Below are 27,828 nucleotides of genomic sequence, written 5' to 3'. Positions count from 1 at the left end.
GATATTTAAATAAGTGCTCTGGGGCTGAGGATGGGATGAATATCCTTAAAGTGCTTAAAGGGGACATATCTAAGTGCATAAGTGACACAGAAAGGAGAGGGAGTAGGAGAAATGAAGACTTAGTTGGGAAAGGCGTCTTGAGGGAGATGTGATTTTAATAAAGCTTTGAAGGTGGGGAGAGAGATTGTCTGTCAGATTTGAAGAGGGAGGGAGTTCCAGGCCAGAGGCAGGATGTGGGTGAGGGGGCGGTGGCGAGACAGATGAGATTGAGGTACAGACCATAGGTTGGAGTTAGAGGACCTAAGTGTGTGGGCTGGGTTATAGTATGAAATCAGCAACCTAAGGTAGGAGGGGTAATCCTGGCCCTGCCACTTGTCTGCCCCATGACCTCGAGCAAGTCACTTCACTTGTAGGTGCCTCAGTTCCCTCATCTTTAAAATGGGGATGAACACTGTGAGCCCCACGTGGGCCATGGACTGTATTCAACCTGATAAACTTGTATCTAATCCAGCACTTAGTACAGTTCCTGGCACATAATAAGCAGTTAACAAATACCATAGAAAAAGGGGGGGAAGGGTGTGGGGAGAGCTGACTGACTGATACTTGCCACCATCAAAACTTCCTACTGGTGGATCTACTGAATTGTCAAATTTTGAAATACCTTCTAAATGCTATTTTGAATGAACTTACATGATGTACCTGTCCCCTCTCTGTAGTCAGTGAGTCTCTTGTGGGTTAGGTACATCTTGAGTCGACTTCCAAGTACTCTTCCAAGCTGGTAAAGGAAGCCACTTCTCAAGCTCCAAAAAAGAATACAAAGCAACTGCATAAGCTGGCAGAAGCTACTGAAGTATCTTGCAAATCCTCCTGGAAATGTGCTTTCACGTGCCAGGTGACAAGCACAAAATCAATATTACTAAACGGTTCAACATTAGACTTCTTGTACATGCACATACTAAGCACACCCAATCATGAACTATCAGCATTGAAGACAATTTATTTAATTTGGGCCCATTATATGTAGAAATTAAACATGTATGAATCAGTATGGTTTAGTGGTCAGAGAACTGGGGATGGAAATAGCAGCTGTGGGAATTTTTTTTGGTTCTGACACTATCTAAGTTTGTGACCATAGCCAGTAATGCCTACTTCTATAAATGCAGTAATATCTCAGCGTCAACCCCTTTTCCATGTCCTCCCCCTAGCCTGGAACTCCCTCCCCCTCCATATACACCAGACCACCACTCTCACTGCCATCAAAGCATTGTTGAGGACAAATCTCCTCCAAAAGGCCTTAGCCGATTAAGCCCTCTTTTCCCCGGCTCACTCTCCCTTCTGTGTCATCTATGCACTTGGGTCTGTGACCTTTGGACATTCGATATTCACCCCACTCCCAGCCTCACAGCACTTGTGTACTTATCATTAAATTATATATTACAAATTGTTTATTCATATTAACCTGTCTCCCCCTCTAGAGTGTAAGCTTGTTAGGAGCGGGGAACTTGTCTGCTAATTCTGTTGTATTGTACTTTCCCAAGAGCTTTAGTACAGTGCTCTACACAGAAGCGCTCAAAGAATACCATTGTTTGATGAAAGGAAAGACCAATAAATTTTTAGTAATGAACTTTTTATTTAGAAACTTTATTTTAAATACTCAAATTTTAAGTTGAAAAGGGTTCAATTGAAAAGAATTGAATTGAAATATGCAAACATATTGATGGCCTATAATTCATGTTATTCAACAAAACCTTAAAGAATTAATATTTACAAACCTTCTTCACTAGAACTCTCAGGAAGTAAAGCATCTTCAAATGCAAAGAACATTTAAGGGAAAAGGCTGAAGTGGTAAAACCCTTTTGTACATTTAAAAGTGTATGTCTTTTAAGCTTAAAATGGAGAGATATCACATCTTAACAAGATTTTACCAAACTGAAGTGAGCCATTTTTCCGTGAGTTCTACTGAAAACCTTAAACTCCTTAATCTAACTGTTGGTTGTTTTCAGATTCATTGAAATAAATCTAAACTTTTTTTTTTAATCCTCTCTTATAATTTAAACACTTGAAGGCACAGGATATTACATTTTCCAAGAAGTCAACTAGAATAAGCAAAACAATATGAACATAAATATAAAACAATTGGCAGCAAATGCTCAGTGAGAATGCAGCACACGAATACTTGTTAAGCTATTTATATCTATCTAATGAAATGTATTTTTACCAACCTTATTATTGCTAATAATAGTACCAATATTATTCCTTTTGCTTCTTATTCCTTTTTATTTGCATATTCTGTTCAATTTTACCTTATGTTGGCTGCTGAAATGTGAGCTGTTAGGTAACTTTTTGGAAGTGGTAAAAACAAAATAGGAGTTCCTACCTTTTGCCAAACTGAGAAATAACCTAAAACTACATTTTTTGGAGAAATAATAAAGCTGCATATTTTAAAATATTTCACTGGTAGGAAATTCAATGCAATTTGTTTTTTAGAAGATCTCATGTTGTATGTAGAAATTACATGTGCTTTGACACACAGAATTCATTTGGAACATAGTCTAAAGAAAACGGGTTCATGCTTAGAATAAAATACAAATTATTGTACATTTTAGCAAAAATAAAGTGGTGCCTTTCATGTTGACGTTAATCCTGTGTGATGATTCCTGGTATCTGACACAGAACTAATGTGAGTCGAGTCCTCAAAATTGAGAGCAAATTGAGAATTTGGGATTAATGCAGTTACCCATCTCCAGAAAACTAAATTTCACATTTCAAAAGTGCTTCTTCCTCCTCATCATCAAGAGCATTAGCTCAGAAAACATAAGGAAAAGGAACTTCTGTCTAGGAAGAAAAGATCCTTTATTGGATGTTATTCTCTTAAAGGCCATCTTATTGTAAAGAACAGTAACTGAGAATTAAAGTTTTTTTTTTATTTTTTGGAGTAGGTGACACATATAAGTGAAAATGGGTGTACAAAGTTTAGGGAACATGTAAATATCCTGGAGCCACTAGAAAGAATGCTTTGTTTTTTGAATTAACACCAATCTTCAGTTTTCTTAAAAACAAGGTTCTAGAAAAATCAGTAGAGAAAAGTTTAAATATGTAAGTGAGTATAACATTCCTGAAGAGAAAGATTGAGTGATAAGGCAAATTTTAGGTCTCATTTACCCTACCAAAACTATCTAGATTTTGACAAAATTATCCAGATAATTACCTCAGCCAATGTCAAAGTCATCTGAGAATAACTTCCTATTTTCAGGTGACAATCAAATTTTGGTTATTGAATTTATTCACAAAATATGTCTAATTGAGGACTCACAAAAAAATCTTAGTGAAATCAACACTTTTTCACCAGAGTACTAATGAAAATCCACTGGAAACAACGAATTGAGAGGCTGAAAAATTATTCAGGAAGCAGAGTTAGCTAAACAAAATCAAGCAAAACAAAAATAGTAATTTCTGCTCAGAACTGAAGGCCAAAGAAAAATAATAATTAAAAATAAAAAAACAGCCCTTCAATTTGTGATTGTGTAGCCATTAAAGGTTAATCTGATCACTTCCAAGGAAAGATCTTGTTTCTGGCAGCTATCATCACAGCCCATCCTTATGCTGCTTGGTAGAGTCAATTTTACCTATTTTATTCATTCTTATAGTGCCTCCACAATGTAAACGATGCACTATCTCAATGGGCTAAATATCACAAGATAACATAAAGTAAATAGAAATTATTTTAACTAAAAACAATACTAAACACAATAAGTCCTAAAATAATAAGCAAATCATAACAGGCCAATAGGACCACATTATTTCCCCACTTCTGTCTGGAAATGGAGACATATTAACCTAATGAACAGACTGGCAAAACTTAATGAAAAGTTTCAAATTTCTGAACACTAACACTAACAAATGAGGCAAAAGGTTAACAAATTAATCCTTTTCTTCATGGCTTGAAATACATTACTATCAGCACAACTGCTGAATGTAGAACAAATATGAGGTATTATTCCACTGGCCTTTTGTTACAGTGTCAAGGAACAAAATTTTTTAAAACTTTCACTTTTTTAAAACTTTTTTTAACCTTTTTTTTTTTACTTTAACTTTTACTTTTTCACATAGGAGAAAAAACATTAGATTATGCCACAGTACCCTTCACATGTAAAAAGAAACATATTTTCTCCTCACCTAACAGAGTTTTGGCTTTACCCAAACTGGGATTCACCTAGAGTTGGGTGCCAGGCAGAATGCTGCAAAATGTGGCATACTATAAAACAGGCTTTGCGATGGAATGGGGAAGGCAATTTTGCAATCCTAAACCCAATTCTTACCATGAGATGTCAGAACTTTGAGTTCTGAGTCTCGGATTGCTTTCCAGCTCAAGCCTTGGTCTTCAAAAACTGGAAGCTCTTTTGCACCCAGCTAAATTTTGATCAGAGTACAAATATTGGGTCAAATTCTAAGGTTCACAATGAATAAAATTTGTCTCTCTTGGAAGTAAATGACCACTTTCTTTTCTTAGCAATGGTGAGCAGTTTCCTTCCAGGAGAATTTCTGCATTTTCCTCATTTACTTTCCGGAAAGACTGGGCACTGCTTTTCCTGAACTATTGAAAATGAGAAATTAAAACTGCATTTTGCATACTTTCTTCATGCAGATACAAATGAAATTCAAAACAAATGTTCACTTTTTTCATTAAAACAAATATTTGCTGGTGAAACTTCACCAGTGAAATGCATTTCTGAGAGTATTACTCAAAACATTAAGATTCAATTTCAAAACTTTCATAACAAAGAATTGCCTTAAAACATGAAAATATGTTATTGAGGGAGGCACACTGGCTTTTGAAATGGGTATACTTTCAATAACATTTAGATCCAATTACAGTTTGACGTTACTCAGACTCTTGGACAGAATTTGCAGATAGACTTCATGCAGCGTATTGAGAAAGCTGGAATCGTTCTGCAGGAGAAAAACAAGCTATTGATTTTATGCTTATAATAATGGATTTTATATTTATACCTATCTATATAAAGCATACATATCCATTCGTTCATTTATATTTATTTAGCACTTACTGTATGCAAAGCACCGTACTAAGCACTTGGGAGAGTACACTACAACAATAAACAGACACATTCCCTGTCCACAACAAGCTTACAGTCTAGACGATGAGCTTACAGCTATAAATATCGAGAACACATTCCTGAAAAGTTGTCTATAAATTACAATCTTGCACACTAAACTGTACTTTCCCATTGACTTCAATTCCATGATGGGAGATGAATTCCTATAGAAATGGCTAGGGGAAGATACAGTGCCTCACTGCCCTTTGAGGCTTTCCTCACCTCTGATTGGGGCTTCCCCTCTCAGGGTCGCATCTGGAGAGTTTCCAGTACTCTATCAGTCTCGGCTATGGGAAGGAGAGTCAAGCAGAGGCATACCCATTCCATTTCTAGCTTGGACAGTGGCTAGAGGGTGGAAGGTAATCTGCTACAAGTCAAAACTCCCCTGTGCTGGGCGTGTGGTAACTCAAGCTTACTGTGCATAAGGAGGCAATGGTAAACCCTTTTGTATGTTTAGCAAGAAAACTGTATGGATACCCTACCAGAATGAGTGCAAATGGAGGTGAGGCATTCTGGGAGAGATGTGCCCTTGGTGTCGCTATTGGTTGGAGATGACTCGAAAGCATAAGATGACAAGATTGGGGTTTGGGAAAATTCTCTAGAGGTGAACCTAGTTCAGAACACTAGTAATATAAGGTAGGACTGGAACTCACAGACCCTAGGCTTAGCTTGTGAGTCTCACAGCTTTTCCTCATCTAAATCTTCAGCAGTGGCCCAGAGCCTAATGAACAGCTTAAAACCTTGCATTTGTTTTCATTTGTTTTTGATTTTAGAAGTTACATTGCAGTGAAATTTCATGTATTAAGTCGTATTATGCAGGTTACCAGTACTTTGCTCTTCCCACAACTGATTTTGAGAACTACATTCTTTGCTTTTTCCTTCCACTTGAAACCAGAGCAGCTGAAAACACTTACTATAGTTTTCTGGAAGACAGGGACAGAGACTAGCAAACCAGGCTAACCTACCCAGCATGGAGTTCATTACCACGGGAAGTTGTGCCGGCTGAAAATATTAATTAGGTTCTGATTGTTTGGACAAATTCATGGATGGGTGATTCCTAATGAGTTACTAGAGACAAAATTTAAGAATAATAGATGATACAGATGAGAAGCAGCATGGACTAGTGGAAAGAGCACGGGCCTGGGAGTCAGGGGACTTGTGTTTGAATCCCAGTTCTGCCATTTGCTTCCTGTGTGACCTTGAGCAAGTCACTTCACTGCTCTGTGTCTCAGTTTCCCCATCTGTAAAATGGGGGTTAAATGCCAATTCACCCTCCCCCTAAGACTTTGAGCCCCATGTGGGACAGGGGCTGTGTCCAACCTGATTACCTTGACTCTGCCCCAGCACTTAGTACAGTTCTTGGCACATAGGGAATGCTTAATGACAACCACAATTATATCATTATGATTACGGCCTAACCTTTAGGATGGGTATGCAGGAGGGCAATCATCATATCACTGTAGGATTCAGAATGCTTGGCTGGATAGACCACTATTCTGACCCACTATGACACTTCTTAAATTTTTAATAATCTGCCAAGTAGCTCCTACATGAGCACTGGAGAGAAAGGCCAAATAACTCACTTAACCTAAGACTGCTCTAGAAAGTCTAGGTTGGAATTCACTGAAAATGATAGCTGTACAAGTCAGAAGAACTCTCAAAAAACACAGGAAGGGCAACTCTGAAAATGCACTGAAATTTTCTTGCACTTTCTTAAAACGAGAATTGAAGATAGATATCTCCAAACCAAATCATTTTGCCGGAAAACTGATAAAGGAAGCATCAGCGAGTGTACCTCGAACATTCTTAATTTACCCTCTGAATCACTTTCTTGCAAAATAGATGCATCATTTCACTTCTTTACATTTACATTTTTTTAAAAATCATCAAATTAAAGATAGCTACCTTTAATAGATGTATCAGTGTATCTTGGAGCTCAGACTTGTTGAGAATGATGGGACGATATGCCCGGATAGGTGGTAAAGAAACTGCTGGAGGAGGGGAGCTGGCATGACCCTGGAGCAGAGGGAACCCTGAGGGTGGTGACTGGAAAACACAAGGAGACCAAAGAACCGGAGAAGGCAGAGGATTTGGCTGCTGGGTAACCAACTGCGGAAGGTGAACCTGCTAAAGGACGGAAAATGGGTAGACAAAATTTAGTACAGTTGTCGTAAGTAGACACTTTCCATGACAAGCAACCAAAATAAGCTACTTTGGACAGGAATTAGGATGATCAAATTTAAAGATATGCATGTTTCAAGGAAATAGATCTCATACACTGTTATGAGTAATTCTCTCCAATTTAGCAAATTGACTGAGAAGTTAAACAGATGAACAGCTCGTTTGTGTTATTAGAAATGTCCCCGAGTGACACGCAGTTCACAGGAATGACAGCACACAATTTTCATGGAATTGAAATAGGATATAAAATTCAACTCATTTAATTAAGCGAATTAGGAAAGGAGGACATCATGTGAGAGCGCAGTAAATCTGATAATTATCAAGCTTGTTTTTAATCAGTCTCTATGAGAGTCCCAGAGATTTGATAAACAGTCCTAGCCTGAACAACAGGTACAATCCCATGATAAATTGCAAAAATCAAGACCCATTTGTTATTTGAAGTTTCAGTTTGTTTTGTGGCATGTAACGCATTTACAAAGTAATTCTTTTATAAAATAAATACCTAGGAGAACTGAAAGCAAAGTATATAGGAAAGTATTCCAAATCACATCTCTCTTGGCCATCTGAATTACTAGGTGACTGCTTGTTTATCACTGTAGTGGTAGTAAAACCACAATGCCTATAAATTACAATGAAACTCTTATGTAAATATGATATATCATGAAAGGCAAATGACCATCTGGGCAATAATAGTATGCTAAGAGAAGTCTGAGAAAATATAACAAAATTGACAACCATTTTTCTTCTGTAACCTATTTTACTGCTATCAATGGAGATCCACCACAGCTATAAGTGTTTCATAGTTTATCTCTTGGGCAGTAGCAAAATATCTAGTTTTGAACTCCTGTTGCTTATCAAGGAGTGGGACAGGAACAGAAAAGATAAAAGGCAAAAGCAAGATTTACTGCCATTGGCCCTCATCTCAATTATCATTAATGTGGAATAGTAGAAAAAGTTCTAATTTCCACCATTAAGCCATTTGACAGATCAACTCCCATAAAAGGTGTGTATTGGAGTACTTGCTTATGAATTTGTACTCGGTTGTCCATGGCTAGTTCCTTAAGTCACTCAATCAATCAATGGCATTTATTGAGTGCTTAATGTGTACAGAACACCATTAAGTTGGTGAGATGCAATACCTGCCCAAGTAGCTTACAGTCTAGATGGGGAGAAAGACCTTAAAATAAATTACAGATGGGGGAGATGGCAGATTAAAAGGATACATACATAAATTCTGGGGGGCTGAGGGTAGGGTGACTATCAAGTATTTGAAGTTTTCTTCTCATCGTCCCAACTCTCCCCAACCCCCACAAGCACTCTCTCATTTTTCTTAGGTGTTTCTCAAGAGAACTCCTGCCTGGTTTCAAAATCTACCCTTTTCTCCCGGTGTGTCTGATCTCATCCCTTCTCACCTACTAAAAACATCTTTCCTCAATCTGCTTCCATCCCTGACCACAATCATCACCTGCTCATTCTCTGATAGCTCCTTCAAATGTGCCCAAGTGTCCCCTCCCCTAAAACAAGGAAAAAGACCTATTCCTTGCTCCCAAGATACTTGCACTCCAGAGAGCAGCAACACTAGGCATCTGATATTTAGAGGTGAAACTTGGAGGAATGCCATTAAATTTTAACAAAAAATATGGGAAATGCTGCCCAGGGATTTTTCCCAAACTTTTTGGGTTTGGGGGAAAGGGAAGAGGGAAGGGCCACACCTCTTTCCCCTATGCCCTTCCTACCCCTCCTAGTTGGACAGAATGCAGATCATCATTCCCCCGGTGATAAACTGACAGCACTCCATTCCAGAATAATAGCTTGAATCAATGATTTGCCAACATGCTTATGGATAATTAATTTACCAATATGCAAAATCATATTTTTGGTACATTTAATTTCCACAAGTATCTAAGAGCAACCACCAGCAAAAATCTGGATCATGAAGAATGCATTAAATTTAAATTTCAATAATTTCCAGTGAGGGCAAATGTTTAATTTAACAATGGGGAAACAAAACCCTCTAGCTCTGAAACATTTAGATCATAATCATGCCATTATTATTACATTCTATCACTAATGAGTAGCATTTGACAAAGAACTGTTATTATTTAGAAGTTAATAAAATATACTTTACCAAGTTAATGTGACGGCATGCTTCTTGCTTAATTCAAAGTTCAACAGAATGGAAAATTTAAAGACCACCTGGATTATGCTACCAGGAAGATTTGCTTGTCATAATAGTTTGTACTTCTTTAAGGGATTTCCTGTATTCAGAATGTCGCCCAAGTGTCTTTAAATATATATAGATATTAGATTTCATTGCTGTTGTATAAATTTATACTTACTCAAAGAAAGACTACAGTGCTTTCTCTTCCCAACTAGTGTTTTTCCAATTCAGCGTTTGAGTAACCATGCTCAACTTTCCAAATACCTTTTTAGCTGCCATGGCCCTACAATTTTGAACTACTTTGACTGCATCTGAGAATAAAAATACCTCTCATTTAACTGTACTAAGCGCTTGGGAGAGTACAACATAATAGAGTTGGTAGACATGATTTCTTGTCCACAAATAGCTTACAGTTTATGGAGGAAACACATATTAAAATAAATTACAGATAGAGGAACTAGTAGAGTACAGGGATATTAACATAAGTGCCCTGTGGCTGAGGTGAGTATCAAAGTACTTAAGGGGTTCACAGCCAAGGGCATAGTCAACACAGAGGGGAGGGTGGATGATAATAATGTTGGTATTTGTTAAGCGCTTACTATGTGCAGAGCACTGTTCTAAGCGCTGGGGGAGATACAGGGTAATCACGTTGTCCCACATGAGGCTCACAGTTAATCCCCATTTTACAGATGAGGTAACTGAGGCACAGAGAAGTTAAGTGACTTGCCCACAGTCACACGGCTGCCAAGTGGCAGAGCTGGGATTCGAACCCATGACCTCTGACTCCCAAGCCCAGGCTCTTTCCACTGAGCCGCGTGATGTATTGTGCTTCCCCATTAATCCACAGGGAATTTAAAAGTAATTATTATCAGTAAATTTACAGTAACAGTGAACTTTAAACGGTTGCATTTAAGTTCATGGTGCAGTGTTAATCAACTGAATCCCACCCCCAAACCCACACCTCAAACTTTCTTGAATTTTACCCAGTGTGACAAAAGTTGGGCAGCTCCTAAACCCTCTCTGTCTTATAAATCTCTGGTCTTGCCATTCCCAGGGCCTTTCAGGACCCTAACCTCTGCCCTTGGCAAGGGAAACCTATATTGACAATTCTAAAACAGGACTGGGGTGACCTCATTAGGAAACCACTACTTGAATTAATCAATCAATCAATCAATGGTATTTACTGAGTGCTTACTGTGTGCAGAGCACAGTACTAAGTGCCTGGGAGAGTACAAGATAAGAGAGTTGGTAGATACATTCCCTGCCCACAATGAGCTCTAAACAGAAATTTTCAAAACACTGAATTATATAAACATTTGCCATTTCTCAATGCTTTTGTGATGGCCAACGCTTCTCCTATACTCATTCAGTAAAGCAAGGCTTCCTTTGGGTCAAGTCAGCATATATGTTATAACTCTATGGAAACACACACAGGCCGGGTCTACTAGCAAGCCATCTAGAGAGTTCTGAATGAAAAAAAAACCTCCTTTCAGTTATCCAGCTACTGGTATTAGGTGAAGGTAAAACAATAGCTTTGCTTAGTCTTTATTTTGGCTACCTTTACTATACCATTTCTTGTGTGACTGCATCAAAAAATATGGCTGCATTCCCATTGTATATAGGCATAAATTTACTTCATTTATTAGAAGTGCTATTTTCATTTATTTTTTGGCCTGCAATATATAATTGAGGCCAAGGTATCTATTTTTAGGTCCGAAATATCCAGATATAGTAAGTTGAGAGAGTACCTCCAACCACAGGGAAACAAATTAGGGCTTCAATAATGCAGTAAAAATGCTTACACCTCCAAATACCAAGTACATTAATTTTCAGGGATTATAATTTCTTCCTACTGTGTGTGGGTGCTCACCATATACACCCTGTTCTCTGAAGCTGGGATTTCAAATGGGGGTAATGCACGATGATGTGTGCAACAAATACATACTTTGTATGTTAAGAATTACTTATTCTTTCATTCAATAGTATTTATTGAGCACTTACTATGTGCAGAACACTGTACTAAGCGCTTGGAATGTACAATGGTCATGGGTTCGAATCCCAGATCTGCCACTTGGCAGCTGTGTGACTGTGGGCAAGTCACTTCACTTCTCTGGGCCTCAGTTCCCTCATCTGTAAAAGGGGGATGAAGACTGTGGTCCTCATATGGGACCTGATTACCCTGTATCTACCCCAGCACTTGGAACAGTGCTCTGCACATAGTAAGCGCTTAACAAATACCAACATTATTATTATTATTACAATTCGGCAACAGATAGAGACAATCCCTGCCCACTGACGGGCTTACAGTTCATTCATTCATTCATTCAATAGTATTTATTGAGCGCTTACTATGTGCAGAGCACTGTACTAAGCGCTTGGGATGAACAAGTCGGCAACAGATAGAGACAGTCCCTGCTGTTTGACGGGCTTACAGTCTAATCGGGGGAGACAGACAGACAAGAACAATGGCAATAAACAGCGTCAAGGGGAAGAACATCTCGTAAAAACAATGGCAACTAAATAGAATCAAGGCGATGTACAATTCATTAACAAAATAAATAGGGTAACGAAAATATATACAGTTGAGCGGACGAGTACGGTGCTGTGGGGATGGGAAGGGAGAGGTGGAGGAACAGAGGGAAAAGGGGAAAAAGAGGGTTTAGCTGCGGAGAGGTAAAGGGGGGGTGGCAGAGGGAGTAGAGGGAGAAGAGGAGCTCAGTCTGGGAAGGCCTCTTGGAGGAGGTGAGTTTTAAGTAGGGTTTCAAAGAGGGGAAGAGAATCAGTTTGATGGAGGTGAGGAGGGAGGGCGTTCCAGGACCGCGGGAGGACTCATTCATTCATTCAATAGTATTTCTTGAGCGCTTACTATGTGCAGAGCACTGTACTAAGCGCTTGGGATGAACAAGTCAGCAACAGATAGAGACAGTCCCTGCCGTTTGACGGGCTTAAAGTCTAATCGGGGGAGACGGACAGACAAGAACAATGGCAATATTGGGGAGCCAGACGAAAACAATAGCAATAAATAGAATCAAGGGGAGGTACATCCCATTAACAAAATAAATAGGGTAATAAAAATATATACAAATGAGCAGACGAGCACAGTGCTGAGGGGAGGGGAAGGGAAAGGGGGAGGAGCAGAGGGAAAGCAGGGGAAAGGGGGCTTATCTGAGGGGAGGTGAAGGGGGGGCAGAGAGGCAGCAGAAGGAGCAGAGGGAAAAGGGGTAGCTCAGTCTGGGAAGGCCTCTTGGAGGAGGTGAGCTCTCAGTAGGGCTTTGAAGAGGGGAAGAGAGTTAGTTTGGCAGAGGTGAGGAGGGAGGGCATTCCAGGACAGCGGGAGGACGTGGCCCAGGAGTCGAGGGCGGGATAGGCGAGAAAGGGGAACGGTGAGGAGGTGGGCGGCAGAGAAGCGGAGCGTGCGGGGTGGGCAGTAGAAAGAGAGAAGGGAGGAGAGGTAGGAGGGGGCAAGGTGATGGAGAGCCTTGTAGCCTAGAGTGAGAAGTTTCTGTTTCATGCGGAGGTTGATAGGCAACCACTGGAAGTGTTTAAGAAGGGGAGTGACATGCCCAGAGCGTTTCTGCAGGAAGATGAGCCAGGCAGCGGAATGAAGAATAGACTGGAGCCGGGAGAGAGAGGAGAAAGGGAGATCAGAGAGAAGGCTGACACAATAATCCAGCCGGGATGTTATAAGAGCCTGTACCAGTAAAATAGCCATTTGGGTGGAGAGGAAAGGGCGGATCTTGGCGATATTGTAAAGGTGAGACTGGCAGGTCTTGGTGACGGATTGGATGTGTGGGGTGAATGAGTGAGCTGAGTCAAGGATGACACCGAAGTTGCGGGCTTGCGAGACGGGAAGGATGGTCATACCATCCACAGTGATAGGGAAGTCGGGAAGAGGACAGGGCTTGGGAGGGAAGATAAGGAGCTCAGTTTTGGACATGTTGAGTTTTAGGTGGCGGGCAGACATTCAGGTAGAGACGTCCTGGAGGCAGGAGAAGATACGAGCCTGAAGGGGGGGGGAGAGGACAGGGGCAGAGATGTAGATTTGTGTGTCATCTGCATAGAGATGATAGTTGAAGCTGTGAGAGCGAATGAGTTCACCAAGGGAGTGAGTGTAGATGGAGAACAGAAGAGGGCCAAGAACTGACCCTTTAGGAACTCCTACAGTTAGAGGATGGGAGGGGGAGGAGGAGCCTGTGAAGGAGACCGAGAATGAATGGCCAGAAAGATAAGAGGAGAACCAGGAGAGGACGGAGTCCGTGAAGCCAAGGTGAGATAAGGTGTGGAGGAGAAAGGGATGGTCTACAGTGTCAAAGGCACTGTAGTCACAAAGTCACAAAGGCACAAAGTCAAAGACAGGTGTTATTCATATTAACACCTGTCTCCCACTCTAGACTGTAAGCTCGTTATGGGCAGGGAATGTGTCTGCTAATTCACATGGGGGTAGTTTGAAAAGAACCAGCCGGCCACTCTAATTTCTGAGTTAGTAGTGAGGGTTCAGGCCTCCCACTGTTGAACTAGGCCAATGCACCCCTGATTCTGAGGCATTAAAACAAACACACAAAAAATCAGATATGGAAAAAGTCCATCTATATCTATTTAGGTATCTCCATATTTCACTGGAATTAGATTTTTAGAAAATCAGAGGACATTTTAATTACAAAAAGTCATTTCCTTCATTGTCATCAATTCAGAGTTTGTATTGAACACCTGAGTGTCAAGCACTGTACACTTGGAATGGTGTAATAGAAGAGCCACATTCCCCACCTTCAAGGAGCTTACAATCTAATGGAAGAGATAGAAAGACAAAAAATATTTACAAGAAGTGAGAGCAAGAAGAACAAGGATATAGTAAGAAGTAGTGCAAATATATCAGGATGAAATAGTTGGATATATAAAATGAACATACAAACAAAAATATACATGCATTTGTAAGGGCTGAGGATAGGAATAAAGTGCATAAGTGGTAAGGATGGGTGTTGGGGTTGATGCAATTGGGTTGTTTTAACTGGGGAAGACTTACTGGACCAAGTGGGATTTTAGAAGGACTATGACCATAGAGAGTAGGTAAAAAGATGGATAAAAGCTGGAGAAGAGCCTTGAATCCAAAAGTAAGGAGTTTCTGCGTGATGCAGAGGGAGAGGGTAATCCATGGAAGGTTTTTTAAGAATGTAGAGACATGAACTGAGTGAATCTTCAGGATGAGATGTGTGCAACAAATACATAATTTGTATGTTATGAACTACTTATTTATTCATATTAATATCTGTCTCCCATTCTAGACTGTAAGCTAGTGTTGTATTGTACTCTCCCAAGCATTTAGTACAGTGGTCTACACAATATAAGTGCCCAAGAAATACCACTGATTGATTTGAGTGTAGCAGCATGGAGGCTAGAGTGAAGGGGAGGATAGGATAGAGACAGGAAAACAGTAGGAAGGCTGACAGTAGTTTAAATAATTTGACAACAGGGCAATTGTCAGATACATCTAGGGTGGTAGCTGTTTGGATGGAAAGGAAGGGGCAGATCTAGAAAACGTAAAGGAAGAATTGGCAAGATTTAGCAGTTGATTGAAAGTGAGAGCTGAAAGACAGGAAGAAGCCAAGGATTCATTCATTCAACCTTATTTCCTGAGTACTTACTGTGTAGTAAGCACTTGGGAGAGTAAAATACAGCAATAAACAGACACAACAGATGACACCAAAGTTGCAAGCTACTGAGACATGGAGGATAGTGGTGTGGTCCACAGGGTTCTGAAAGTTGAAAGAGTGGTTTGAGGTGTTGATGGGATCCAAGTAGAGATGATGATGACGATGGTATTTGTTAAGCGCTTACTATGTGCCAAGCACTGTTCTAAGCGCTGATGTCTTGGAGGCAAGATTAGCAGAAAATGTGTCTACCACCTCTGTTACAGTATACTCTCCCAAGCACCTAGTACAGTGCCCTGCACACAGTCAGCACTCAAAAAATACTAGTGACTAACTGGAAATACCTAAATAGGTGACAGGTCAGGGTTGGAGAGGTTAGGTAGATGTGGACATATTCTGCATAGAGAGGAGAGTTGGAGCTTTTTGAGCAGATGAGCTGCCTGAGAGAATGAGTGAAAAATGAGAAGCCCATGGAACTTAGAACAGAGTCTTACAGGACAAACAGAGAATGAGATTAGAGAACATGAGGAGACTTGTCATCTATTTAGCAATTTGGTCACAAGGATATACATACATACTCAAATCATTTGGTTGTCTTAACATAGTAGAATTTTTCCTATGAGTGCTCAAAGTTTTTCAGTGCCAAATGGACCTAACTACCCAAAGGCAAGGATTGTCTCTAACATGTCCCAAGCACCTACTACAGTACCCTGCACATAGTCCAAGCTCAAAAAATATTACTGATTGACATGAAATAATTGATTAAATACATAGACAAAGATGCCCTGCATAACTGTCAGTTGGTATATGAGTGGAAGGAAAATGAAAGCTTTCTTAATTTGGGACTAGTTTCATTATGTCATTTCTTTGTGCCGGTCTTAAGAAAACATGGCTGCATTCTCACTGCAGATTGGCATAATTCATGAATTAATTTTGCTTCACTTTTTAAAAATTCTGTTTCCATTTATGTTATTTATTTTTTTCAAAGGAACAGCATGGCCTAGTGGAAAGAGCACGGGCCTGGGAGTCAAGAGGCTCTGGGTTCTAATCCTGACTCTGCCATTTGCCTGCTGTGTGACCTTGGCCAACACAGCCCACACACTTTGCTCCTCTAATTGCCAACCTACTCACTGTCCCTCGATCTTGTCACTCTCGCTACCGACCGCTTGCCCTTGCCCTGCCCCTTCATAACCCGACAGATGATCACTTTCCCCACCTTCAAAGCCTTATTAAAGGCACATCTCCTCCAAGAGGCCTTCCCTGGCTAAGCCCTCATTTCTCTTCTACCACTCCCTTCTGTGTCCCCCCTGCACTTGGATTTGCACCCTTTATTCATTCCTACCTCAGCCCCACAGCACTTAGATCCACATACATAATTTTATTTATTTATATTAATGTCTGTCTCTCCCTCTAGACTGTTAGCTCATTGTGGGCAGGGAGTGTGTCGGCCAACTCTGTTATACAGTACTCTCCCAAGTGCTTACTACAGTGGTCTGTACACAATGTGTTCAATAAATACGATTAATTGATTGATTCCCTGTGCTCCAGTTTCCTTATCTGTAAAATACTCACTAGCTGTTCTCCCTCCTACTTAGATCATAAGCCCCATGTGGTACAGGGATTGTGTCCGACCTGATTAACCTGTCTGTACTCCTGTGCTTAGAACAGTGCTTGACACATAGTAAGTGCTTAATATTGATCTACTGGCCGTGTGTGCTCAAGGAGTGGACTGGGCCACTGTGCACTTGTGGGGCCCAGAGGCAGTGTGCCAGGCAGCCAGTTGACCATCAGCTGTGCTGTGGGCTCCCTCGACGAGCCGGTATGGGTCTGGTCGGAGCGTGGCAGGCGGGGCACTCCAGGGGGGACACAGGGGCAATGTGAGCCAACACTGCCACTGCTCCTGCTCTGGGCTGATAGAACGTAGCTTCTGGGCCCAACCTGCAAACAGTACAGTGCTTGGCACATAGTAATTGCTTAAGAAATACCACTACTGTTACTGGTATTACCATACATGATATGGAAAGTACACAGGGTTCGAGTACTGGCTCCATCACTTGCCTGCTGTGTGACCTTGGGCAAATGACATAACTTCCAATAAATATGACTGATTGATTGATTGAGTCTCTCTGTCTCAGTTCCCTCATTTATAAAATGGGGATTCAACACTTGTTCTCCCTTCTACTTGAACTGTTAGCTCCATGTGGGACCTGATTATTTTGTGTCTACCTGAGGATTTAGTACAGTTTTTGGCCCATAGTAAGCACTTAACAAATATCAAATCATTATTGTTTTTAGTTATTTTCTTATCTTTGGAATCATTTTTTAAAATGGGAAAATATAGTCTTGATTTCTGTAATACTTCCCTGCACTGATTGGATGGGATGTCGGGTGGGGCTCAAATATCCTAGAATATATAATCAATTATTGCATGCTGTTTCTCTGGATTTTACATAATGTGATTGTTCGGAACCGTACTTGACTGCAGTTGAGTAATGTACAAATACAGTTTTAAAGAGTGATATTTTTCCACTTGAGATTCTTTATTATCACCATCATTATCATCATTATTGTTATTTTATCATCACCATCATTATCATCATTATTATTACGAAGTAGACCTTCGATACCTGTGACATTACTGCAGTATTTACTTCCTACCACTAGGTGGCACAGCTACTAGGCACAACTTCTTAATTTATGAGTGGGAGATAATTATGGTGCATTAGAATCATTTTAAATTTAATCTTTTCTAAAGAAGAAAGTTTTATGAACAGACGATATATATCTCTAAGAACATTTAATGAAGGACCTAGCAGCCGTGAATACCCAAACGAAAATTATACCAGCTCTTTGTCCTTTAGGATAATCAGAAATGAGTTCGGTAAAATAATTGAATCCAACCCCCAAAATGTCCATTGAAACGAAGAAGGGGAAATGATGCACGGAAGCTAAAAAGGTGCAAATAGAAAGGGGGAAAAAAAACAGGGATATGTTACTATTTTCAAATTAAGGTGTTCATCTCCTTAGAAGATTTCAGCTCTTTTTATGAGAAGGTCAAGTAGAATTTTGTGGTCACTATCTAGGTCTCTGGCTTCCAAGTGTCAGGAGAATTGACTCCTGGCTAGGGATGCTGCTGAATGTACCTTTCTCTCAGCTCTTGTCACTTTACTGCTCCCATGGGGCAGGAGTCAGTCATCAATCAGGCGGCACTCAGGGCTGATCAGGAGGTATACCTCAGGTCGATCATCTCAGAGCAAAAAATTTTCTATCTCTAGGACCCCAATCTTTTGTGTTGCCATTTGAAGTGTGATAAAATGTACTAATAACAAACAACTCCATTATTATCTAGTAAACAAGTGACATCATCAGTGCGACCAATAAAGAGGCAGATTTCATGACATCTTTTTCAACCTGTCATTCCTTAGGCTTACCTTTGTGCAGACACCACTCTATAAAAAAAATTTAAATTAGTTTGTAAAGGGTCACTATCGATTTATGCAAATCTTTGCGGCCCAGCCATAGCTCTGAAAGGATCCATTCAAATATAAAATAATTAGGGAAGTTATTAGCCGCTATGAACAGAGCAGGTGAAGCTTGTTCTCTAAGCAGAGATACTAATTTTTCAGGACTCCTCGAAGTGTGAGAGGATCTAGGTCTGGTAGTGATAAGAGTATGTACATACAGACTGAAGATAAACATAAATAACATATCAAACAGCCATTTTTTCATGAGGCATTATGAAATGATACTGGAATTCTGAAAAGGCTGTGGCTTTATTTATACAAACCCTGTCTTGAATTCCCGGAACCACTGGAAACACTTCTACTGGAGACGTTAGGTTTGTTGGTGCTGGGAGAGGATCATCTTCTGGGACTCCTGGGTTTGACTGGGGGCTCGAGGTGCTCAAGCCAGGAGAGTATTTCTAAAAGAATATTGCATGAGGCAGTTAATTTTCTCTCATTTCTTTCCCCAAACATCCCCCAACAGCAAAACAGCTGCTCTTAAGAGCATGTCCCCCTTTTTTTACAGTATTTATTAAGCATTTACTATGTGCCAGGCACTGAACTAAACTATGGTATAGATACAAGTTAATCAGGTTGGACACAGTCCATGTCCCATATGGGGTTCACAGTCTTAATCTCCATTTTAGAGATGAGGTAATTGAAGCACAGAGAAGTGAAGTGACTTGCCCAAGGTCAAACATCAGGCAAGTGGAGGAATGGGGATTAGAACCCCAGTCCTTCTGACTCCCAGGCCCATGCTCTATCCATTAGGCCAAACTGCTTCTCAAGCCCTGGCTTTGTGTCCTTATACAAAGAGGCACAAAACAAATTTTACAGCCTAGAGATACCATTGAGGCCTTTATTCACTTTGGTGAGAAACAGGCAAATGTTCTACCTGTAATGTAGCAAGACTCCAGTTTTTGTGATATTTTGGTGGAACAATTTTTATGTTCAAATATTAGCTACATTGTTAGTATTATTTTGGGTGTACTCATTTGACAGAACTGAAACTGACATTGAATGTTTCAGTGAGTTCAAGGCTCTGGAAAGCTTTTTCACGGAAGATAGCTTTTTTGTGCAAAAAGCATGGTCAACTGATATACTGGGAATAGTGCTGATCAGTGAAGTACTACTAAAAAGGAAACAAATGAACTCCAAGATATTGTTCCCTATGTGCCCCTCATGAAAACAGGCTCTGGAGTGTTTTCTTTTTTACTATTTCAGCAATATCATATAAACCTAGAATTTTTTATTTGAGAGAATAAAATTCTTAAATGATGCTGAAGTTAGAGATCTTCAAATTTTCCTCAAGAACCTCCACTAACAAGAACCACCTATATCAAATTTACACATGTGCACATATTTCCATGGTTAATGATAATTTAGGGTGAGTTCATAACAGACATTGGCTGTATTTACTTTATTATCTGTAAAGCAAAGTTCATGTTATTTCTGGGGAAGATTAAACTGGTAAACACATTTTCAGGGCTCAAACTGCCCCCTCCCCCTTACCTAGGAGGCAGACAATATGCTTTCATTTTCTCACATGGACTTGATTGGAAGGGAGTTGTTTGAGGGATTAAATTGATTTAGTATCCTAGATTAAATCATTGAGGCCTTTCTAAATCTCTCTCTGCCTTCTCCTGCAGACTCTCTACCAATCTCATATGGGCTGCCCAGGAGGATTACTATATGAGCCATCTGGAGTGTACCAGACAGATAAGTAGTTCCCTCTCAAATATTAAAATACAAATGCATGTGTCATTATCAACTTGAATGCTCTGGCACTATTTGGAAAGACGGCAGGCACGCTGTGACAGGAAGAATTCTTTTTTATTGAAACCATGTTTGTTTATTTACTGTTCAAATAGGAGAATGTGCCGAAAAGGAACAAATCATCGAATATTGGGCTCTGTTCTCAATCTATGCTAGAAATTTGGTTTCTAATCTACTCCTAGGTATTATTTTATTCAGCCTACACTTTGGGTATTTTCTCTCAACAGACATTATTAAATTCTGCATATTATTCTCCTTGAAATTTTTTATGTAATCAAAAATTACCAAAGATAGGACCATATGGTTCACTGTTATTCTCTGGATGACTTAGTAAGCTAAAGAACACTTTTTTTTTTAAAAAAAAGCTCTTTCAATGCATTTCGTTCATTACCAGATGCCTCTCAAACCCAGAAAAAGATGAGAAATCAGCAACACTCCAGCAATGGCTCCGAGTGCAGCTTTTCTTTGAACTTGCAATTTTCTCCAGGCAGAGGGAGAAAAGTGGCAATCAAGACTCAGACCCTCCCCGAGAAACAAAATGCTACAAAGTGAAGACATTTTTAAAGAAAACCATGAATAGACTTGGCCCAAGATTTGGAGGACACATGAAAAGAGATATTCCTAGAGTTCAAACCAGAGTCTTGGGAAGCAAAAATTGATCAGAAGGACCCAACTTTGCTTGGATGGCAACTTGGAGCTGCTGCCATGGAGAATTTAGAAGGTGTGGTCATTGCAACAGGCAGAGTGGCCGGCTGGAACCATTGCTCTCAGACACAAAGTTTTCCAAGTAAGGAATTTTGGAAGGCAGGTTTCTGATGTTCTGAAAGGTTCCAGGATTAGCCAGGGAAGGATCCTGTGAGGTGTTGGAGACTTGCTGATGAATTCCCCAGGGCAGTGAGTATTCTTTAAGAGAAGGGGACCCTGAACAGAGCCTGGAGGGATATCCACAGTTAGGGCATGGGAGGCAGAGGAAGAGTCTCTAAAAGAAACTGAAAAGGATTAGTCAGAGAGGTAAAAAAAGGAGAAGCAGGAGAGGGCAGCATCAGCGCAATCAAGACAGAATAGTGTTTCCAGGAGAAGGGAGTAGTCCACAGTGTCCGAAGCAGCCACGAGGTCGAGGAGGATCAGGCCAGGGTAGAGTCTATTAGATTGAGTGAGCTGGAGATCACTGGTGGCATTGAAGAGAGTAGTCTCAATGGGGTGAAGTGCTGATAGCAGCATGGTGTAGTGGATAGAGCATGGGCCTGGGAGTCAGAAAGGCATGGGTTCTAATCCCAGCTTTGCCACTTGTCTGCTGTGTGTTTGGGCAAGTCACTTCACTGTGCCTCAGTAACCTCATCTGTAAAATGGGGACTGTTAGACTGTGACCCCTACGTGGGACAGACACTGTGTCCAACCCAACTTGCTTGCATCTACCCCAGCGCTTAGTACAGTGCCTAGCAAATAGTAAGCGCTTAACAAATACCACAATTATTATTATTATTATGCCACGTCGGTTGATCTGCAGGAAATAGACTCCTACCTTCCTGCTGGGATGCATCAATCGTTGTCTGAGGCTTTGGTTCGTTATACTCTTAGAACATCTATTCTGGCCTCCTGCCTGAGGCTTTGGTTCGTTATACTCTTAGAACATCTATTCTGGCCTCCTGCCTTTCAGGTTCCCAATTTCAGCTCACCATACCGCAGTTGTTTAGGGACCTTATTGTCATCTATTCTCCTCACATCTCTCAAAGGAAGTGTTGGCCTTCTTGATTTGGTTTTCTATTTCCTCGTCTATTGTTACACTCTTGGTCAGTGTGCTTCCTAAATAATAGAATTATTTGACAGCCTGTTGCCAATACAGATTATCTATTGTGGATATGGCCTCCCTGGGACAGACTGATCCATTAACTCAGTTTTCTTTACACTTATCCGTTAGCCCTAATCACTTGGCCGATTCAGTGAAGCAAGGTTATTATCATTTAGATGTTTTCTTAGGTGTATGCCCTTAGGGTGCAGTCATCTGCTTACAGCAGTAATTTCTGAATGACTTGTCTCTGGAACTTTGGATGATGCTTGCAGATTGCCGAGTTTCCCAGAGGTGGAAGCAATGTTTGAACACTTGCATATAAGTCTCTTATAGCATCTTCCAGCAAAGCTGCACAGAATAAGATGAACGGGGCCAACTCCACTTCATAACCCTGCTTTACTCCTATGACAAACCTGCTCAGACATAGCCAGCCAAGCCATCGTGAAGTCAACGCAGAATCTGATGGAACATTTCTGGGCAGCCAAATTTACTAAATAGTTTACTGACAGTGTCAAGTGATCTCCTAAGGGCTCTGAAACCTGAATAAAAGTATCGTTGCAGCTCCCTGCACTTTTCCTGTACCTGATGTGGTGCAAAAATCCTATCTGTGCTGCCCCACAAGGGGACATTTCACTCGGCACACTCTACTGATGAGCTGAATTTACTTTGGCGAGGCAGGCAATTTTTAGGGACAACTTTTTTTTATTCCCTTTTCCCATTTGACGTGAGCAGTACATTCCTAGATAGGGTTGACAGATATCCAGAGTGCTGCTAAGAGAGGCTGCTGCCTCTTCAGCAATCAAAAGACTGATATCTTGAACTTCCTGCGCATGAAAGATTTGGAGTGCAGGTATAAAAGCATCCCACTGCCTGTAGGACTTGGCTGTGTGTTCTTTTTCCTTAAGGGTGATAGTTTGGTACTCTCTCATTTGGACACCCAGTTACTAACAGCAAGTTTGGCAAAATGGTAGCATAGGGTATGCGGGTAGTCTGTGGCCATCGAACAGCTTATCTCTAGACTGTAAGCTCCTTGTGGGCAGGGAATGTGTCTGTTTATTTTGTTCATTCATTCATTAGCATTTATTAAGTGCTTACTGTGTGAAGAGCACTGAACTAAGTGCTTGGGTAACTGTCACTCTTTATTGTTGTATTGTACTTTCCCAAGCGCTTAGTACAGTGCTCTGCACACAGTGTTTAATAAATATGACTGAATGAATGAATGAAAGTATAATACAACAATAAAGTGACATTCTCTGCCCACAATGGGCTCACAGTCTAGAGGTGGGGAGACAAACATTAATAAAAATAAATAAAATTACAGATAGATATATAAATGCTGTGGGGGTAATGGGGGTGAGAGAAAAGGGAGCAAGTCAGGGTGATGCAGAAGGGAGTAGGAGAAGAGGAAAAGTGGAGCTTTGTCTGGGAAGGCCTCTTGAAGAAGATGTGACATATGAAAGACATAAATAGAAAATAAATAGAAAAATAAATAGAAGAAAGTTTTACATTAATATACATAATATCCTCATACACATAAATCTCTCTAGTTCCTTCTCCAACCCTCAAACCAACTGCCCCAAAAACCTTACTCGTTCATATTCTTCCCGGGCTTTAACCAGCATTTCCAGGACATCAACATGTTTATTTTCATCATCATCATCAGGATTTTGGTTGGCAAGTTGTCCAGCAAGAATAAGTTGGTGGTACAGTCGAGTTTCCTGTCTCACAGCTCTGAAATGTGGAAAAAAAATTAGTTTAGTAAAACTGCATTAATACATACAACACTGCAACAAAAATGGTGTAGTATACCATGAAAATGTCTACAATTTGTCTTGTCTTATGCTGTTGAGTTGTCTTCGACCCATAGCATCACCATGGACACATCTCTCCCAGAACGCCCCGCTTCCATCTGCAATCATTCTGGTAGTGTATCCACAGAGTCTTCTCGGTAAAAATACAGAAGTGATTTACCACTGCTTCCTTCCAAGCAGTAAACTTGAATCTTCACCCTTGATTCTCTCCCATGCCATTGCTGCCTAGCACAGGGAAGTTTTGACTTGTAGCAGATTGCCTTTCACTCGCTAGCCACTGCCCAAGCTAGGAATGGAATGGATATGCCTCTGCCTGACTCTCCCTCCTGTGGTAGAGAACTGAGGCCGGGGTGGGCAGGGCGGAATGTCTACAGTACTAAAGAACAATCAATCAATGCTATTTACTGAATGTCTGTGTTCAGGCCACTGTACTAAACAATTGGGAGTGTACAAAAGAATTAGTAGATATGATTCCTGCTCTCAAGGAGCTTACTATCTAGAGTAAGTTTACTTGGTTTTCTTCCATCTCTAAGCATTTAAACCCCACTACATCATTTATCAGTATAATATATTTTTATGAAGACATACAATATTTTCTGGAAGCATATATGTTACTGCCTCCCTACTTTCCTGATATCTCTTCAACACATGTAAAATACAGAGGAGTGGACTGGAGAGCAGCAGAGACATAACCCTTACTTAATCAGAAGATAAAAGATGGAGGAAGTTTCACACCCACCCCCTAATATCTCTCAAGGGTGCATTGTAATCCCCTTGGGAGGTCTAGACCAAAAAATAGAGTTGATTTCAAGATGTATAGCAATAGAGCAATGGTCAGTGGTGAATGTTTCTAGAACTAGCATTAGGTTCTGAAACACATTCACATGAGCCAAATTTTTTTTTAAGGGTATTTGTTAAGCACTTACTAGGTGCCAGATACTGTCCTAAGGTTGGACACAGTCCATATCCCACATGGAGCTCTCAGTCTTAATCCCCATTTCACAGATGAGGTAACTGAGGCATAGAAAAATTAGGTGACTTGCACAAGGTCACACACAGACCAGTTGTGGAGCTGGAATTAGAAGCCAAGTCCTTTGACTCCCAGTCCTGTATTCTTTCCACTACAGGCCACACTGCTTCTTTATCAACAAATTTGATATTACTAGGTGGTAGCTCTGTTCTAGTTGTTCAAAAACAACTGTGATAAAAACACTGGTTTCTTAACATAACTATTTCACAACAAATGAATGTTTAGTACTTATAAACAAAACAAAACCCTATTCTCCTCCAAGAAATTCAGAGCTATATTGAATAAATGAGTTTTTACTGAAGTTGAGATAATAATAATAATAATAATAATGACAGCATTTGTTAAGCACTTACTATGTGCCGAGCACTGTTCTAAGTGTTGGGCTAGATACAAGGTAATGAAGTTATCCAGTCTTAATTCCCATTTTACAGATGAGGTAACTGAGGCACAGAGAAGTCAAGTGACTTGCCCAGAGTCACACAGCTGATCAGTGACGGAGCTGAGATTAGAACCCACGACCTCTGACTCCCAAGTCTGTGCTCTTTCCACTATGCCATGCTGCTTCTCATTTTGAATTTGCTATGGAATATTAGAAGTTGGAGCTTTTGCCATTTTTCATTCAAATGAATGAAAATGACATATTTCATATTTAGTAAGACAAAAATGAAGGATTCATCCTGATATACTGAGCAAAAAATCAGGAATATAGTTACATAACTTTACAATTCATATGTCCCCTTTAAATCCATTAGGTTCCCTAAAAGACTCAAGTATGTACTAACATGGCTTCATAACTGGACAATATCAGGGCAGGATGTGTCATCAGAGTGAAAGAATGCTGTGTGACTTCTTAACTCTTCTTGACTCTAGATGATAAACTCATTGTGGGCAGAGAATGTGTTTGTTTACTCTTGTATTTTACTCTCCCATGTGCTTAGTTCAGGGCTCTGCACACACTAAGCACTCAATAAATACAACTGAATGAATGGCTTGTTCAAGGTCACAAAGCAACTAATTTAGGACAACCAAAGGCCCTCTTGAAGTCACTGAAACGAATTATAAAAATATTATAGCATAGGGGCAAAGCCAATTCTCTAGTAAGCTTAGAAGTAGTGGATGGTATGATTTAGTGCATTATTTCAGTTTTAGAGAACTTATATAACAGGATTTTTGCAAGAAGGCTAGGCCATCATATCATGAAGTGTCACAACTGTGACAGCTACAAAAGCACACTCATGAGGGGAAAATAGGCTACAAAGAAGAAGAGTGTGAAAGGTCTTGGAGGTGATGGTTCTTGGGCAAGTAGAATTCAACTGAATAGTCTGGCTAAAGGCCAGAGGGAAAATCTGGGCACCTCTCTAATCATGACCTGGTGTGATACTTGATTTTGGACAGCTGTATCATAAAATGATTATATTCAAACACTATAAAATATGTAGATTTATCACCTCAATAATTTTTCTCCCAAGTTAATAATTTGTGTTTATGATTAAATACTCCCCAAGGGGGTTAAATGAACAAAACTAGCATTCTTGATTATTTCTTTGGCATTCACAGGGAAGTGGTTATTAGTATAGGAATTTTCACGATTTTCCATTTCTTGCACTACTCTGTAGAAGTTCCTATTGTTAAAAATATAGTTTCTGCCAGATTAGAATTTCTCTGCTCCTTTATGAACATAATTTTTAAGAGGGTAAATATTTGAAAATGCTTTCTCCAAGTTTAGCCTGTATTTTTAACCTCACCATTCCAATGACCTGAAGATGATTTCCAAATTTAGGAATAGTTCCATTCCAGGCAGAGAGTGATGCACCCTCCCCCCCATCCCCCCACCCCATACAGATTTTTTCAATGTTATAAAAAAAATTTCAGAATAAATCTCAGTTGTCTCCAGTGAGATTTTTTTGATTGTACTGCACCTGTCAAACAGTGATGAGAAATGCTAAATATAATAGGGCAAGGTCTAATAGTCACCTTAACTTATGCACCAAAAAAACTTTACTTAAATTCTATCTATTAAGTTCCAGTCAGTAGAGGGGGTGCCAGGACTCTGACTTGCAGCAAGCCGAGCCTGGACAAGGGGAGGTTCTAGAGGCTGACTGAGGGAAGGAAGATAAAAATAGTTTTTTTCTCATTCTCTGTGACCAGCAAGACATTAATCAGGGAGTGAATGTTTGTCAAGGCTTTGCTCCCTCCATGTTAACTAGGTCAGACACTAGGATACTTTAACGCGGACACTTCATAACCTTCTTTTTAATCACTTATATCACTCCCTGATCCCATCCCTACAAACTCAATAAAGCTATTTCCCTTTTGTCCCTTTATGTGTTTTATTTCCTACTCCCTATTTCTTACTCTCTCTAATCCTTAGGACTCCAATCCTACCCTCCAATCCACTTATCACCTTCTTCCCCTTGAATGAACTGCTGTGACTTTCCTTAATGAAGAGGGGGGCTCAATATTGTTTCCTTTGGATGTTGTTTCTTTAGTCAGGCATAAATGGTTGTTAAAGTAAACTAGATATTTTTGTTTTAGGACTTTCCTGCACTTCTGTAGATGCTGGTACTGTGAAGTTTAAGTGAATTTTTTTTAACCATGCATTTCGATACTTGAACAGAATTTTTCTTGATTAAATCCTAGGAATGGAGAACTCATAAACTAGGTCCTATTTCATTATTAACCGGTTGTGCAATCTTAGGCATGTCATTTTCTCTCTTGGAGTAATCCTGGTCCTCACTTTCTTTACCTGATGGGATGTTCTGAGGGTAAATAAAACCATTATACCTAAAAGGACCCCTGAGCTCTTGGGAGAAAAGAG

General features: G+C 40.2%; 1 protein-coding gene and 1 non-coding gene across 2 annotated transcripts in view; one reads left to right on the top strand and one right to left on the bottom strand.

The window, feature by feature from the left end:
- Positions 1-1,610: 1,610 nt before the first annotated feature.
- The window catches only part of DCP1A (decapping mRNA 1A), a 93,445-nt gene continuing 67,227 nt past the window's right edge, over positions 1,611-27,828 (bottom strand). The window contains exons 6-9 of the mRNA XM_029051095.2: positions 23,759-23,900; positions 18,889-19,023; positions 7,020-7,241; positions 1,611-4,950 (exon numbers count right to left, since the gene is read on the bottom strand). Coding sequence (XP_028906928.2) covers positions 4,870-4,950; positions 7,020-7,241; positions 18,889-19,023; positions 23,759-23,900 — 580 coding nt within the window. The 3' untranslated portion in view covers positions 1,611-4,869. The remainder of the gene's footprint in view (positions 4,951-7,019; positions 7,242-18,888; positions 19,024-23,758; positions 23,901-27,828) is intronic.
- On the top strand, positions 5,352-5,489 carry LOC114806867. Its single transcript, XR_003754923.1, has one exon. It is a non-coding gene; the product is annotated as a small nucleolar RNA SNORA7 (small nucleolar RNA).

This window comes from Ornithorhynchus anatinus, chromosome X1 (genome assembly GCF_004115215.2).
Source record: "Ornithorhynchus anatinus isolate Pmale09 chromosome X1, mOrnAna1.pri.v4, whole genome shotgun sequence".
Taxonomy (NCBI): domain Eukaryota; kingdom Metazoa; phylum Chordata; class Mammalia; order Monotremata; family Ornithorhynchidae; genus Ornithorhynchus; species Ornithorhynchus anatinus.
The sequence above is the reverse complement of the archived record's forward strand: the minus strand, read 5'-3'. Positions and strand labels throughout refer to the sequence as shown.